General features: G+C 39.1%; 3 protein-coding genes across 3 annotated transcripts; 1 reads left to right on the plus strand and 2 right to left on the minus strand.

The window, feature by feature from the left end:
• Positions 1-886: 886 nt before the first annotated feature.
• On the minus strand, positions 887-2,061 carry LOC118105105 (enhancer of split mgamma protein-like). The gene is made up of 2 exons (XM_035152525.2): positions 1,893-2,061; positions 887-1,779 (listed from the first exon to the last, which is right to left on the minus strand). The coding sequence occupies exons 1-2, from the start codon at positions 2,010-2,012 to the stop codon at positions 1,447-1,449; spliced, it is 453 nt and encodes a 150-aa protein (XP_035008416.2). The 5' UTR covers positions 2,013-2,061; the 3' UTR covers positions 887-1,446.
• Positions 2,062-5,746: 3,685 nt separating this feature from the next.
• On the minus strand, positions 5,747-6,348 carry LOC118105048 (enhancer of split mgamma protein-like). Its single transcript, XM_035152424.2, has 2 exons — positions 6,190-6,348; positions 5,747-6,076 (listed from the first exon to the last, which is right to left on the minus strand). Exons 1-2 carry the CDS (start codon positions 6,310-6,312, stop codon positions 5,747-5,749), a joined length of 453 nt encoding a protein of 150 aa, XP_035008315.2. The 5' UTR covers positions 6,313-6,348.
• A 4,720-nt stretch (positions 6,349-11,068) lies between these two features.
• On the plus strand, positions 11,069-11,566 carry LOC118105078 (transcription factor HES-5-like). Its single transcript, XM_047339438.1, has 2 exons — positions 11,069-11,185; positions 11,306-11,566. Exons 1-2 carry the CDS (start codon positions 11,069-11,071, stop codon positions 11,564-11,566), a joined length of 378 nt encoding a protein of 125 aa, XP_047195394.1.
• Positions 11,567-15,672: the final 4,106 nt, after the last annotated feature.

Below are 15,672 nucleotides of genomic sequence, written 5' to 3' on the forward strand. Positions count from 1 at the left end.
ACTAAGTCTCAATAAACTGTAGGTTAATGACAAGTCTCCCTCAGGCACATGATCTGATCTGTGAGATTAAATTTGTAAAGATTTTTCATGAGTTAAATAAATTCAAAAAACATTTGATCGTTCTTGTTCTTCATCATAAACAAGAGAAATATAACAAGATGACGAGGAAACAACATTTTCATCTGAAAGTTTGTTTATTCAACAAGTCACAATGAGAGTATGACAGCGCCAACTAGAGGTGACGATGCGTCACAACAACAACTTGTAGATGTCTACAAGACACAGTGAACTCAGAGAGAGTGAGGGAACAAGTGTCTTTATGAAAGACAAACAGTGGACACATGTGAGGACACAGTGCTCAATGTACTTTCACAGCATTTTTCCACATGGAAAAGAAGTTTGTCGTTAATCAACAAAAAACAGTAAAACACAAATGACTTTACAACAAATCACATTGTTCTTACTGATCAGAACTTCAATTAGTTTCATCAAGTAAAAACAAATGGTCACAAGAAACTGTGACATGAAGTTTAAACTTCATAGTAAAAGAATAAACATATTGATCTTAAAACAGATCAGTTTTCAACAATCACATAAAGTGATGGAGATTCCAATACGACAAAATATCCAATCAGGACAATGAAGATTATGATCAACATGATCAAAACTATTCAAGAGGAAACATTGTTACTGTTGAATTCAATGTTACGAACACATGACACAATGGAGAACAAATGTATCACAAGGAAACTGTGATAAAACAAAACCTTCACAAAAGAAAGAATATTGATCTTACAACAGATCAGTTGTGACTAATCACAGATTAAGTAAGTCAATATTAGAACTGTCCATAAAAGGACAAATATATTCTCAAGACAATGATCAATACTGATCAATAGTTAACAAATGTTATCATATGATGATATAATACAAATACATGAAGTACAGTGAGGTACAATAATAACTGCTGATGCAGTCAGATGTGATTCATGCAACATGCATGACAAGATGTTCTCGATCATAAAGAAAATGAAATAAACGTTTGGATCTTAAAACAGATCATATTTGACTGAACAGAGAAATTCAAAGTTAAAATCCTGATGAAAACACGTCCACAAAAAGGACATTTAGATGTTTTCACAGCAAAGATCAATATAAATCAACAGGTAACAAACCATATGATGATACATCACTGACACAGTGAGGTGTGATAATAATTGCTGATGCAATCAGATGTGATTCATGCAACATGCATGACAAGATGTTTTCTTTCTTCACTTGAAAGATATTGTTGCTTCTTTTCCTCAGGAAACGTCCAACACACAAATACATGTTTCTGTTCATACAGAAGAACAAGTCCTTACATTTCATAGAATTCACTTCCAGTCGTCTCTGACCACTGAGCTCGTCCCAGTTTGTCTGCTGGTAACTCCAGTCTGTAGGAGTCTACCACGGCCTCCAGGGGGCGCTGCTGACTGGACTCTGGTCTTTGGTGATGCTGCTGTGGACTGTGGAGCTCAGAGGAGAGAAGTCAGCCTCTGTCAGCTTCTCCTCAGAGGAAGACTGCAGCTTGTTGAAGTGCTTCATCAGTCTTCTCTGCTGCTGGTTCTGCTGCAGCAGCTGTGTCAGGAAGCAAACTGTCATCTCCAGGATGTCTGCTTTCTCCAGCTTGGAGTCTGGCTGCTGGTTGAGGAACTCTGGACCCAGGAGAGACTTGAGCAGCTCGATGCTGCTGTTGATTCGCTCTCTGCGTAACTTCTCCACCAGAGGCTTTCTGAGCTGCAGAGACAAGAACAAAGTCAGTCATCAACTTATTCTGGAGTCAAGAGTCAGCATGAACAAACACAAGCTCTCGTGGAAGAAGAGCACGTCTCCTTGAATCTTCAATTTACCTTTTGCCTCGTCAGATGCTCCTGAGAGTTGGTCCTTGCTGCAGTGATTGTAGGAGCCATGTGTGGATCTCTGTGCTGTAGAGGTCTGTGTAGAGACAATCTGATCTCTGCTGCCTTCATCCCTCCTATTTATAGTCCCACATCTCCATATCAATGTGTGGGTCTGGGTCTGGCTGCAGGTTCCCACAGTCTCGGCCAATCAGAGAGCTCGGGGAGACAATAGTGCTGAATGGTGTTAATGCCTCGGGGACAATAGTTAGATCTCAGGGGAACAGGTGGAGGACTGGGGGGGTGATGGAGAGAGAGTCACAGAGCTCTGTGTGGATCTGGGAAAGTGGTGACCCTGTAGAGAGCAGATCTGCTGCCTGATGCTGATCAATGACTTTGACTGAGCACACGCTCGTCAGCACACGTGTCAAACCAGAGACTCTTCATCAGTAGAAGGAGATGAAGGTGAAGTGCAAAATCTCTACAGTGAAGTTTAACACAAACTCAAAACTGTGTTTGTACAAATCTGTATATAATAATAATATATATAAACTATTTTATATTAATAAGCTGTATACAGAGCAGTAGTGAATTTAAAAAAATGTTATAGAAGAATAAAACATATTTCATCACTTTGCAAGGCTCAGGAGATGAACATCAGGTATCACAGATTTTGTTAATGATTAAATTTAGTCTCAGATAATAACTATTTCCATTATAAAGGACATTTCAACATATTGTCACAATTATCAATCTAAAGATAACAAACGTTATCATATATTTCTTAAACTACCAGTATTTTAACTACAGTGATTCATGAAACCAATCAGTTTATAATATTTGTATTTGAGACAAAGTCAGTGTTAGTTAAAAAGTTGTCCTTGTGTCCAGATGCAGCAGCTGTGTCGTCTTGTGTCTGCTGGTGTGAGTAGAAAGTTTCTCTCAGTTTCCCACACTCAGGGTTTGAATGATGTGGTCAGTGAACGACAAAAGCACTTTGAAAGCAGCTTTAGTGACGGATCGTGGGCGTGTGCTGCGATGGAGACACTGACCTGACGTCAGGCCACCGGCCATCTGGAGGAAACCACCTCATTGGATCCTCTGAGCTCGGAGTGTTTTTAAATGTAAACTAAAATTACATGAAGCATCAGGAGGTAATTGGCAACTATTTCATCTGTAACTAAAATGTAATTTAGTCAAAACAGAGTGTTTGTATTGACGACTGGATTTAAGATTCAGAGCAGATCTGCTGCCTGAACTTTTTATTGATGGACGATGTAACTTTAAATATAGAAAGTTCAACTCATGCCACTTTTATTCTGCCTTAATACATTTTTTAATTAATTTTGGCATTTTCCCTATTTTCTGTCTAAACAAATTCCTGTATTGATCAGTTCATTTGTGTACGTGTGTAATGTCCACACTGTATTTACATGGTGTAATGACGAGGGTCCTGCAGCTGTCCAGATGTGTCCTCTGACTTCAGTGTGAGTAGAACGTGTCTCTCAGGTTCCCACACTGACTCAATGAAACACAAACACACTTTGAATGGAGCTTTGTGGCTGATCCTGGACGTGTGTTGTCGTAGAAACAGAGCCCAGCGTCACCGACCATCTGGAGGGAAAGAACCTCATTGGCTGTCTCTGACAGTTTGTACAGTTCAAACACACAAATAATCATAAAGATTCAACTCAATTAATCTGTCAGATTATTTAATCATCTTTTAATCTGTGACAGACATGTTGATGGTCCAGTCATAAGTGTGTGGTGGAGTCAGCAGCTGGATCCAACAGTGGTCTCTCTACACAGGGAGGGAGGGCGAGGCAGCTGTTTCCTGAAGTGTGCCAACTCCCTCTGGAGAATAGTCGAGTGCTGCTGGAGTCAAGGATGATCATCAACTCTGCTTCTGTTCAGACGTAACTGCAAATAAACAGCTGATTTTAAAACTGACTAAACAAACTGAGCCCATGTGAACTTTTCTTTGTCCATTTACAGTAAAACTGGTTTGAATCAAGTTTAATATTCAGACCCAGAGTCTCTTTAATGTGTGTGTGTTGAGGACAGAGGTCAGAGGTCAGGATCTATGGTCCCTCAGGCTCTGTGAGTGAGTTTCCTCTGGTTTCCCACACTCGGTCCTTTCACTGCTTTCATTGACACAACAATACAAGTGTGTCCTGTTATACGTCACGTTACAGACAATGAGTGGCCTCTTTAAAGCCTCAATTCAAACCTTTCACATTCAAACACGGTTTTCACTGAATGATGCTGCAGTAAAAGTTTTATTTGAAATGTACATGTTCTCCTTTGGTCTGATGATTTCACTCAGTGCAGATAAAGAGTCTGAACTTCATCAAACTTCTTAATGCAACAACACTGAGTTTGACTAAAGTCTCAATAAACTGTAGGTTAATGACACAGTCTCTCCTCAGGCGACATGTGATCTGATCTGTGAGGATTTAAATTCACTGTAAAGATCTTTTTCATTGAAGTGAAATAAATTCATAAAAACACATGTGATCGTCTCTTGTTCTTCATCATAAACAAGAGAAATATAACAAGATGACGAGGAAACAACATTTTCATCTGAAAGTTTGTTTATTCAACAAGTCACAATGACAGTATGACAGCGCCAACTAGAGGTGACGATGCGTCACAACAACAACTTGTAGATGTCTACAAGACACAGTGAACTCAGAGAGAGTGAGGGAACAAGTGTCTTTATGAAAGACAAACAGTGGACAACACGTGAGGACACAGTGCTCAATGTACTTTCACAGCATTTTTCCACATGGAAAAGAAGTTTGTCGTTAATCAACAAAGGTAAAAACAGTAAAAACACAAATGACTTTACAACAAATCACATTGTTCTTACTGATCAGGAACTTCAATTAGTTTTCACAAGTAAAAACAAATGGTCACAAGAAACTGTGACATTAAGTTTAAACTTTCACATTAAAAGAATAAACATATTGATCTTAAAACAGATCAGTTTTCAACAATCACATAAAGTGATGGAGATTCCAATACGACAAAATATCCAAATCAGGACAATGAAGATTATGATCAACATGATCAAAACTATTCAAGAGGAAACAATGTTCCTGTTGAATTCAATGTTACGAACACATGACGCACAACGGAGAACAAATGTATCACAAGGAAACTGTGATAAAACAAAACCTTCACAAAAGAAAGAATATTGATCTTACAACAGATCAGTTGTGACTAATCACACAGATTAAAGTAAAGTCCAATATTAGAACATGTCCATAAAAAGGACAAATATATTCTCAAGACAATGATCAATACTGATCAATAGTTAACAAATGTTATCATCTGATGATATAATACAAATACATGAAGTATAGTGAGGTACAATAATAACTGCTGATGCAGTCAGATGTGATTCATGCAACATGCATGACAAGATGTTCTCGTTCATAAAGAAAATGAAATAAACGTTTGGATCTTAAAACAGATCATATTTGACTGAACAGAGAAATTCAAAGTTAAAATCCTGATGAAAACACGTCCACAAAAAGGACATTTAGATGTTTTCACAGCAAAGATCAATATAAATCAACAGGTAACAAACCATATGATGATACATCACTGACACAGTGAGGTGTGATAATAATTGCTGATGCAATCAGATGTGATTCATGCAACATGCATGACAAGATGTTTTCTTTCTTCACTTGAAAGATGTTGTTGCTTCTTTTCCTCAGGAAATGTCCAACACACAAATACATGTTTCTGTTCATACAGAAGAACAAGTCCTTACATTTCATAGAATTCACTTCCAGTCGTCTCTGACCACTGAGCTCGTCCCAGCTTGTCTGCTGGTAACTCCAGTCTGTAGGAGTCTACCACGGCCTCCAGGGCGCTGCTGACTGGACTCTGCTCTTTGATGATGTGCTGTGGACTGTGGAGCTCAGAGGAGAGAAGTCAGCCTCTGTCAGCTTCTCCTCAGAGGAAGACTGCAGCTTGTTGAAGTGCTTCATCAGTCTTCTCTGCTGCTGGTTCTGCTGCAGCAGCTGTGTCAGGAAGCAAACGGTCATCTCCAGGATGTCTGCTTTCTCCAGCTTGGAGTCTGGCTGCTGGTTGAGGAACTCTGGACCCAGGAGAGACTTGAGCAGCTCGATGCTGCTGTTGATTCGCTCTCTGCGTAACTTCTCCACCAGAGGCTTTCTGAGCTGCAGAGACAAGAACAAAGTCAGTCATCAACTTATTCTGGAGTCAAGAGTCAGCATGAACAAACACAAGCTCGCGTGGAAGAAGAGCACGTCTCCTTGAATCTTCAATTTACCTTGTGGCTCCGAGTCAGATGCTCCTGAGAGTTGGTCCTTGCTGCAGTGATTGTAGGAGCCATGTGTGGATCTCTGTGCTGTAGAGGTCTGTGTAGAGACAATCTGATCTCTGCTGCCTTCATCCCTCCTATTTATAGTCCCACATCTCCATATCAATGTGTGGGTCTGGGTCTGGCTGCAGGTTCCCACAGTCTCGGCCAATCAGAGAGCTCGGGGAGACAATAGTGCTGAATGGTGTTAATGCCTCGGGGACAATAGTTAGATCTCAGGGGAACAGGTGGAGGACTGGGGGTGGATGGAGAGAGACTCACAGAGCTCTGTGTGGATCTGGGAAAGTGGTGACCCTGTAGAGAGCAGATCTGCTGCCTGATGCTGTTCAATTTTTGTTTATTTGTTTATTTAGAAGGATCCCCATTAGCTCTACCCTGAGACAGAGCTACTTTTAGTGGGGTCCACATTTAAAACATGCACACAAATATCAAACATTTAAAACATACGTTACATTATGAATATCAAAAGTTAAAATACATAAAAATAATGATCATACAATTTTATATTACAAATATCAAACATTAACATAGTGGTTATGCAATTTTACCTATCAATGACTTTGACTGAGCACACGCTCGTCAGCACACGTGTCAAACCAGAGACTCTTCATCAGTAGAAGGAGATGAAGGTGAAGTGCAAAACCTCTACGGTGAAGTTTAACACAAACTCAAAACTGTGTTTGTGCAAGTTTACATATCCTGTACGAACTGTTTTATATTAATAAGCTGTATACAGAGTTGCAGTGAATTGATTTCTTAAATTTCATATTAAACTTTTATATCTATCTTTATTTTCTTTTAAAATATAAAACATCACTTCTTCAACTCACAGGAGATCAACATCAGATATCATATCAAATATCATTCTTTTCTTTTATTTATTCATCATTGAATGTCTGAAGTTGTCCTTGTGTCCAGATGCAGCAGCTGTGTCGTCTTGTGTCTGCTGGTGTGAGTAGAAAGTTTCTCTCAGTTTCCCACACTCAGGGTTTGAATGATGTGGTCAGTGAACGACAAAAGCACTTTGAAAGCAGCTTTTGTGACGGATCGTGGGCGTGTGCTGCGATGGAGACACTGACCTGACGTCAGGCCACCGGCCATCTGGAGGGAAACCACCTCATTGGATCCCTCTGAGCTCGGACAGTTTTTAAATATAAACAAAAATTACATGAAGCATCAGGAGTTAATTGGCAACTTTTTCATCTGTAACTAAAAAGTGTAATTTAGTCAAAACAGAGAGTTTATGTTGACGACTGGATTTAAGATTCAGAGCAGATCTGCTGCCTGAACTTTTTTATTGATGGACGATGTAACTTTAAATATAGAAAGTTCAACTCGTGCCACTTTTATTCTGCCTTAATACATTTTTTTTAATTAATTTTGGCATTTTCCCTATTTTCTGTCTAAACAAATTCCTGTATTGATCAGTTCATTTGTGTACGTGTGTAATGTCCACACTGTATTTACATGGTGTAATGACGAGGGTCCTGCAGCTGTCCAGATGTGTCCTCTGACTTCAGTGTGAGTAGAACGTGTCTCTCAGGTTCCCACACTGACTCAATGAAACACAAACACACTTTGAATGGAGCTTTGTGGCTGATCCTGGACGTGTGTTGTCGTAGAAACAGAGCCCAGCGTCACCGACCATCTGGAGGGAAAGAACCTCATTGGCTGTCTCTGACAGTTTGTACAGTTCAAACACACAAATAATCATAAAGATTCAACTCAATTAATCTGTGAGATTATTTAATCATCTTTTAATCTGTGTCAGACATGTTGATGGTCCAGTCATAAGTGTGTGGTGGAGTCAGCAGCTGGATCCAACAGTGGTCTCTCTACACAGGGAGGGAGGGCGAGGCAGCTGTTTCCTGAAGTGTGCCAACTCCCTCTGGAGAATAGTCGACTGCTGCTGGAGTCAAGGATGATCATCAACTCTTCTCTCCAGAGCTTTCACACACTCTGTGTTTCTTTACAGTGACAGTCTGCTTATACATTTAATCATAATATGAAGTAATTGAATCAACTGTTTAAATACTAAATATTGTTCTTTTATTTTTACAATGTCTTGTTTTCACTGAACATTTATCATAATGATGTGATCCTGAAATATTAGTGGAATAAAACAAACTAGATATTGTACAGTTCAATTTATAAATAAAGTATAATTATGCACTTGACATAAAAGACATAATTCTAAGTAAAAGTACAGATTATAAATCTACTGAAGGGGATTTTATCATGTTGGAATAAAAATACTAAGTTAAAAAGAACAAACATATATTTGAAATATATTGAGAAGGATTTTGTGAGCCAGTGTCTCTTCTAATCTCGGCCTCTCTTCGGAGGTTAAATGTCTGGATCTATTGTCCCACAGGACTAATGGGACACACTTCTTTTGTTGCTGCAGTGAAAGGACAGAGTGTGGGAAACCAGAGGAAACTCACTCACAGACGCAGTGGGACAATAGATCCTGACCTCCGCCCCGAGGACAGATTAAAGAGAAGAGATTAAAGGAGACACTGACGTTTCAAATGGGACATTTTTGAGATGTTTCAAATATTATATAAATTTTTGCCAAGATAAAATCACCTTCAGTAGTTTTATAGACAGTTTTTTATAGACATTATATAACGTTATAATTGAGAAAAATCATTGGAAGAATGGAATTTAAGCAACATGTAAAAGTGACTCTATTTAGAATTTAAATTATACAATATTTGGTTTAGTCTCTAACATGTCAGGATTATAAAAACCTTTCAACTGCATGAAGTTATTACGAGTTTAGAATATAGCCGACTATATATGAATGAGTTTGCAAACATTTCAGGATTACATCATTATGATATTCTCCATGAAAACACAAAATGAAATAAAAAGAATAATATTAAGTAAAAAAAAAAGATAGATTGGTGTGGTAATGAAAGAATATGACTATAAGTATAATACATTGAACTCAATAGGCCTATGTATTGGTTCTATTGATAGATTTATAAAACATCTGCATGACAAACTTTTACTAGTTGATTTAACTATACTTCATATCATGATTAATTATATTATGAAATTAAGTCTTGAAAGGTTTTTTCTCTGTAAAAAGAATCGTATGTTTTCAACATGTTAGAAGAGAAGCTTGAACATTCCTCTGTTGATTGAGGGGAAACCTTCATGTATGTGAATGCAGAGTGTGGGAAAGCTCTGGAGAGAAGAGTTGATGATCATCCTTGACTCCAGCAGCAGTCGACTATTCTCCAGAGGGAGTTGGCACACTTCAGGAAACAGCTGCCTCGCCCTCCCTCCCTGTGTAGAGAGACCACTGTTGGATCCAGCTGCTGACTCCACCACACACTTATGACTGGACCATCAACATGTCTGACACAGATTAAAAGTGGATTAAATAATCTGACAGATTAATTGAGTTGAATCTTTATGATTATTTGTGTGTTTGAACTGTACAAACTGTCAGAGACAGCCAATGAGGTTCTTTCCCTCCAGATGGTCGGTGACGCTGGGCTCTGTTTCTACGACAACACACGTCCAGGATCAGCCACAAAGCTCCATTCAAAGTGTGTTTGTGTTTCATTGAGTCAGTGTGGGAACCTGAGAGACACGTTCTACTCACACTGAAGTCAGAGGACACATCTGGACAGCTGCAGGATCCTCGTCATTACACCATGTAAATACAGTGTGGACATTACACACGTACACAAATGAACTGATCAATACAGGAATTTGTTTAGGGAAACAAAGGGAAACATTCTTGAGGCAAATGATTTTATTTAGGCAGAATAAAAGTGGCATGAGTTGAACTTTCTATATTTAAAGTTACATCATCCATCAATAAAAAAGTTCAGGCAGCAGATCTGCTCTGAATCTTAAATCCAGTCGTCAACATAAACACTCTGTTTTGACTAAATTACACTTTTTAGTTACAGATGAAATAGTTGCCAATTAACTCCTGATGCTTCATGTAATTGTAGTTTACATTTAAAAACTGTCCGAGCTCAGAGGGATCCAATGAGGTGGTTTCCCTCCAGATGGCCGGTGGCCTGACGTCAGGTCAGTGTCTCCATCGCAGCACACGCCCACGATCTGTCACAAAAGCTGCTTTCAAAGTGCTTTTGTCGTTCACTGACCACATCATTCAAACCCTGAGTGTGGGAAACTGAGAGAAACTTTCTACTCACACCAGCAGACACAAGACGACACAGCTGCTGCATCTGGACACAAGGACAACTTCAGACATTTAATGATGAATAAATAAAAGAAAAGGATGATATTTGATATGATATCTGATGTTGATCTCCTGTGAGTTTAAGAAGTTATGTTTTATATTTAAAAATAAAATTAAAGTAGATATAACAGTTTTATATGAAATTTAAGAAATCAATTCACTGCAACTCTGTATACAGCTTATTAATATAAAACAGTTCGTACAGGATTTGTACAAACAGAGTTTTGAGTTTGTGTTAAACTTCACCGTAGAGATTTTGCACTTCACCTTCATCTCCTTCTACTGATGAAGAGTCTCTGGTTTGACACGTGTGCTGACGAGCGTGTGCTCAGTCAAAGTCATTGATCAGCATCAGGCAGCAGATCTGCTCTCTACAGGGTCACCACTTTCCCAGATCCACACAGAGCTCTGTGACTCTCTCTCCATCACCCCCAGTCCTCCACCTGTTCCCTGAGATCTAACTATTGTCCCCGAGGCATTAACACCATTCAGCACTATTGTCCCCCCGAGCTCTCTGATTGGCTGAGACTGTGGGAACCTGCAGCCAGACCCAGACCCACACATTGATATGGAGATGTGGGACTATAAATAGGAGGGATGAAGGCAGCAGAGATCAGATTGTCTCTACACAGACCTCTACAGCACAGAGATCCACACATGGCTCCTACAATCACTGCAGCAAGGACCAACTCTCAGGAGCATCTCAGACTCCAAGCCACAAAATTGAAGATTCAAGGAGACGTGCTCTTCTTCCACGAGAGCTTGTGTTTGTTCATGTCTGACTGACTTGACTCCAGAATAAGTTGATGACTGACTTTGTTCTTGTCTCTGCAGCTCAGAAAGCCTCTGGTGGAGAAGTTACGCAGAAGGCGAATCAACAGCAGCATCGAGCTGCTCAAGTCTCTCCTGGGTCCAGAGTTCCTCAACCAGCAGCCAGACTCCAAGCTGGAGAAAGCAGACATCCTGGAGATGACCGTTTGCTTCCTGACACAGCTGCTGCAGCAGAACCAGCAGCAGAGAAGACTGATGAAGCACTTCAACAAGCTGCAGTCTTCCTCTGAGGAGAAGCTGACAGAGGCTGATTCTCTCCTCTGAGCTCCACAGTCCACAGCAGCATCACCAAAGACCAGAGTCCAGTCAGCAGCGCCCCTGGATGACGTGGTACAGACTGGAGTTACCAGCAGACAAACTGGGACGAGCTCAGTGGTCAAAGGCGACTGGAAGTGAATTCTATGAAATGTAAGGACTCGTTCTTCTGTAGGAACAGAAACATGTATTTGTGTGTTGGACATTTCCTGAGGAAAAGAAGCAACAATATCTTTCAAGTGAAGAAAGAAAACATCTTGTCATGCATGTTGCATGAATCACATCTGATTGCATCAGCAATTATTATCACACCTCACTGTGTCAGTGATGTATATCATATGTCGTTACATATGGATTTATACCTGTTGATCTTTACTGTGATCTTTGCTGTGAAAACATCTAAATGTCCTTTTGTGTTAACTTTGAATTTCTCTGTTCAGTCAAATATGATCTGTTTTAAGATCCAAACGTTTATTTCATTTTCTTTATGATCGAGAACATCTTGTCATGCATGTTGCATGAATCACATCTGACTGCATCAGCAGTTATTATTGTACCTCACTGTACTTCATGTATTTGTATTATATCATCATATGATAACATTTGTTAACTATTGATCAGTATTGATCATTGTCTTGAGAATGTATTTGTCCTTTTTATGGACATGTTCTAATATTGGACTTTACTTTAATCTGTGTGATTAGTCACAACTGATCTGTTGTAAGATCAATATTCTTTCTTTTGTGAAGGTTTTGTTTTATCACAGTTTCCTTGTGATACATTTGATCTCCGTTGTGCGTCATGTGTTCGTAACATTGAATTCAACAGTAACATTGTTTCCTCTTGAATAGTTTTGATCATGTTGATCATAATCTTCATTGTCCTGATTTGGATATTTTGTCGTATTGGAATCTCCATCACTTTATGTGATTGTTGAAAACTGATCTGTTTTAAGATCAATATGTTTATTCTTTTAATGTGAAAGGTTTAAACTTAATGTCACAGTTTCTTGTGACCATTTGTTTTTACTTGTGAAAACTAATTGAAGTTCCTGTTCAGTAAGAAAAGTTGATTCATTTGTGTTTTTACTGTTTTTACCTTTGTTGATTAACGACAAACTTCTTTTCCATGTGGAAAAATGCTGTGAAAGTACATTGAGCACTGTGTCCTCACATGTTGTCCACTGTTTGTCTTTTATAAAGACACTTGTTCCCTCACTCTCTCTGAGTTCACTGTGTCTTGTAGACATCTACAAGTTGTTGTTGTGACGCATCGTCACCTCTAGTTGGCGCTGTCATACTGTCATTGTGACTTGTTGAATAAACAAACTTTCAGATGAAAATGTTGTTTCCTCGTCATCTTGTTATATTTCTCTTGTTTATGATGAAGAACAAGAGACGATCACATGTGTTTTTATGAATTTATTTCACTTCAATGAAAAAGATCTTTACAGTGAATTTAAATCCTCACAGATCAGATCACATGTCGCCTGAGGAGAGACTGTGTCATTAACCTACAGTTTATTGAGACTTTAGTCAAACTCAGTGTTGTTGCATTAAGAAGTTTGATGAAGTTCAGACTCTTTATCTGCACTGAGTGAAATCATCAGACCAAAGGAGAACATGTACATTTCAAATAAAACTTTTACTGCAGCATCATTCAGTGAAAACCGTGTTTGAATGTGAAAGGTTTGAATTGAGGCTTTAAAGAGGCCACACATTGTCTGTAACGTGACGTATAACAGGACACACTTGTATTGTTGTGTCAGTGAAAGCAGTGAAAGGAAACGACTGTCACCACGAAACTCACTGAGGGACCTGGGTCCTGACCTCTGACCTCTGACCTCAACACACACACATTAAAGAGACTCTGGATCTAAACATTAAACTTGATTCAAACCAGTTTGAGTGTCAATGGACAGAGAAAAGTTTCACATGGACTCAGTTTGTTTTGTCAGATTTAAATTCAGCTGTTTATTTTCAGTTAAGTCTGAACAGAGCAGAGTTTGATGAACAGAGGAGCAGAGCTGACAGGACAAGTCAAATTTATTATCAGAGCAGAAACTGGGTTGTTTAAAAAAAATACATAAAACCATCATAAAGTCAACATTAGAAACAAATACCAGACAGATGAAGAGACACAAACACAAACACAACACAGGATCATTACGTCATGAGACAAACATGAGTCAAAGTCCAGTGAGAAGGAAAAAGTTCAGTAGAGACTTAATTTGTGAAAATTCATCTGTCAAACTCCTCCTATTTTAAATCTCTATTAAAATCATATTTTGGACTTTTGTTTTCAAAGAACTTGGAATCAGAATTCCCCTTTCACTTTTTATTTGTATTTATTTACTTTTAATAAAGCTCTGATATTATATAAACTATTTTATAATGCTTTATTTCTGTTTTGTTTTGACTCTTTTCTCATCTGTTAAATTTTATTCTCTAATTCTGTGTGATTTTCAAACTGCTTTTCAAATGATTCCTATTGTTGCCTTAAATTCTTAATTTTTAACATGTAAAACATCTTGTAACTGAGTTTGAAAGGTGCTTTATAAATAGAGTTTATTATTTGTATCATTATACATTCAGCATATTAATGACCATACAGATAAATATGAATCTTATGAAATTTAAACAATAAAAATGTAACTTTTGCATTTTACATGAATGAATGAAGTAATAAAAGTTGATTCAGACACTTTGCTCCTGCTCCATGTTTCCCTGTGTAACAGTGAGTGGACAGGACACCACTGTCCACTCGCTGCCTGGGACACAAACCTCACACACTTCATCTGTGTTGAGGCTCGTGTGTGTTTCCTGCTGACGGACAGAGAGCGGGAAAACTGTGGAGGTCAGAGCTGAGTGTGAATGACGTCCACTCCAGCTGCAGCAGAGGAATCCTCCACAGGGGTTTGGCACACTTCATCAAACAAGCACCCCCAGGGAACGCCCCCCCCAGGGAACGCCCCCCCACATGTATGGAGCTGAAGGTTCAGTCCGATCCATGATCAACAATCAGACGTGGTTATGACTGAAGTTTATATGACGACGATTAGAAGTAAAACATGTGACATTAGAGACACTTTGTTGAAACTTTACCAAAGTTTTGTTTCTCTGTAATTTCAAAATTTACAAATGTTCAGAATCAGCCAATGGGATCGTTTCCCTCCAGATGGCTCAGGCAGTGTTTCCATGACGACACACAGCAGCATCTGTCACACACGTCTCTTTGTTGTTCATTGACCAAAGCTCAGGGAGTCGGTGTGGGAAAGTGAGCTGAGCTTGTTACTCACACACACACACACACACTTAGACACACACTTAGACACACACACACACATAGACACACACACACACTTAGACACACACGCGCACACACACACACACACACACACACACACACACACACACACACACACACACACACACACAGCACGCACACACACAACCCAGGAACGCCCCCACATGTATGGAGCTGAAGGTTCAGTCCGATCCATGATCAACACACACACACACACACACACACACACACACACACACACACACACACACACACACACACACACGCACGCACGCACACACACACACACACGACGAGGCACGTGTCAGAAGACTCTGCTGCATCTGGACAGCAGCACCTTTAAAATCCTGATTTTATTTTTAACCACATAAATTGACATCACACTGTTTCATCAAATTTTATAACACACCTTTCGATGAATGTTGTATTTTGAAGAAGTGAAATCTTTTACAATAACTCAAACATGCTCTATAATATTAAATATCAACTTAAATGATAATTTGAAAATATAAATATTCAAACATTAGGCCCAGTAGAAGTTAAAAGCAACAAAATAACTATTTCTCTTTGTGTTAAATATATATTTTCACTTCATGTCTAATTCATACAACACAACATGAAGGTTTTCTTCTTCACGTGTGCTGACGAGCGTGTGCTCAGTCAAAGTCATTGATCAGCATCAGGCAGCAGATCTGCTCTCTACAGGGTCACCACTTTCCCAGATCCACACAGAGCTCTGTGAGTCTCTCTCCATCACCCCCAGTCCTCCACCTGTTCCCCTGAGATCTAACTATTGTCCCCGAGGCATT

Source organism: Hippoglossus stenolepis, chromosome 3 (genome assembly GCF_022539355.2).
Source record: "Hippoglossus stenolepis isolate QCI-W04-F060 chromosome 3, HSTE1.2, whole genome shotgun sequence".
Lineage (NCBI taxonomy): Eukaryota > Metazoa > Chordata > Actinopteri > Pleuronectiformes > Pleuronectidae > Hippoglossus > Hippoglossus stenolepis.

Bases quoted from the DNA above. Each gene is read 5' to 3' on its own strand.
- LOC118105048 (XM_035152424.2), bottom strand. From the start codon at position 6,312: ATGAAGGCAGCAGAGATCAGATTGTCTCTACACAGACCTCTACAGCAC. The intron at 6,077-6,189 runs GTAAATTGAAGA...TTGTCTCTGCAG, and splicing joins ATCTGACTCGGAGCCACAAG to CTCAGAAAGCCTCTGGTGGA.
- LOC118105105 (XM_035152525.2), bottom strand. From the start codon at position 2,012: ATGAAGGCAGCAGAGATCAGATTGTCTCTACACAGACCTCTACAGCAC. The intron at 1,780-1,892 runs GTAAATTGAAGA...TTGTCTCTGCAG, and splicing joins AGCATCTGACGAGGCAAAAG to CTCAGAAAGCCTCTGGTGGA.
- LOC118105078 (XM_047339438.1), top strand. From the start codon at position 11,069: ATGAAGGCAGCAGAGATCAGATTGTCTCTACACAGACCTCTACAGCAC. The intron at 11,186-11,305 runs GCCACAAAATTG...TTGTCTCTGCAG, and splicing joins AGGAGCATCTCAGACTCCAA to CTCAGAAAGCCTCTGGTGGA.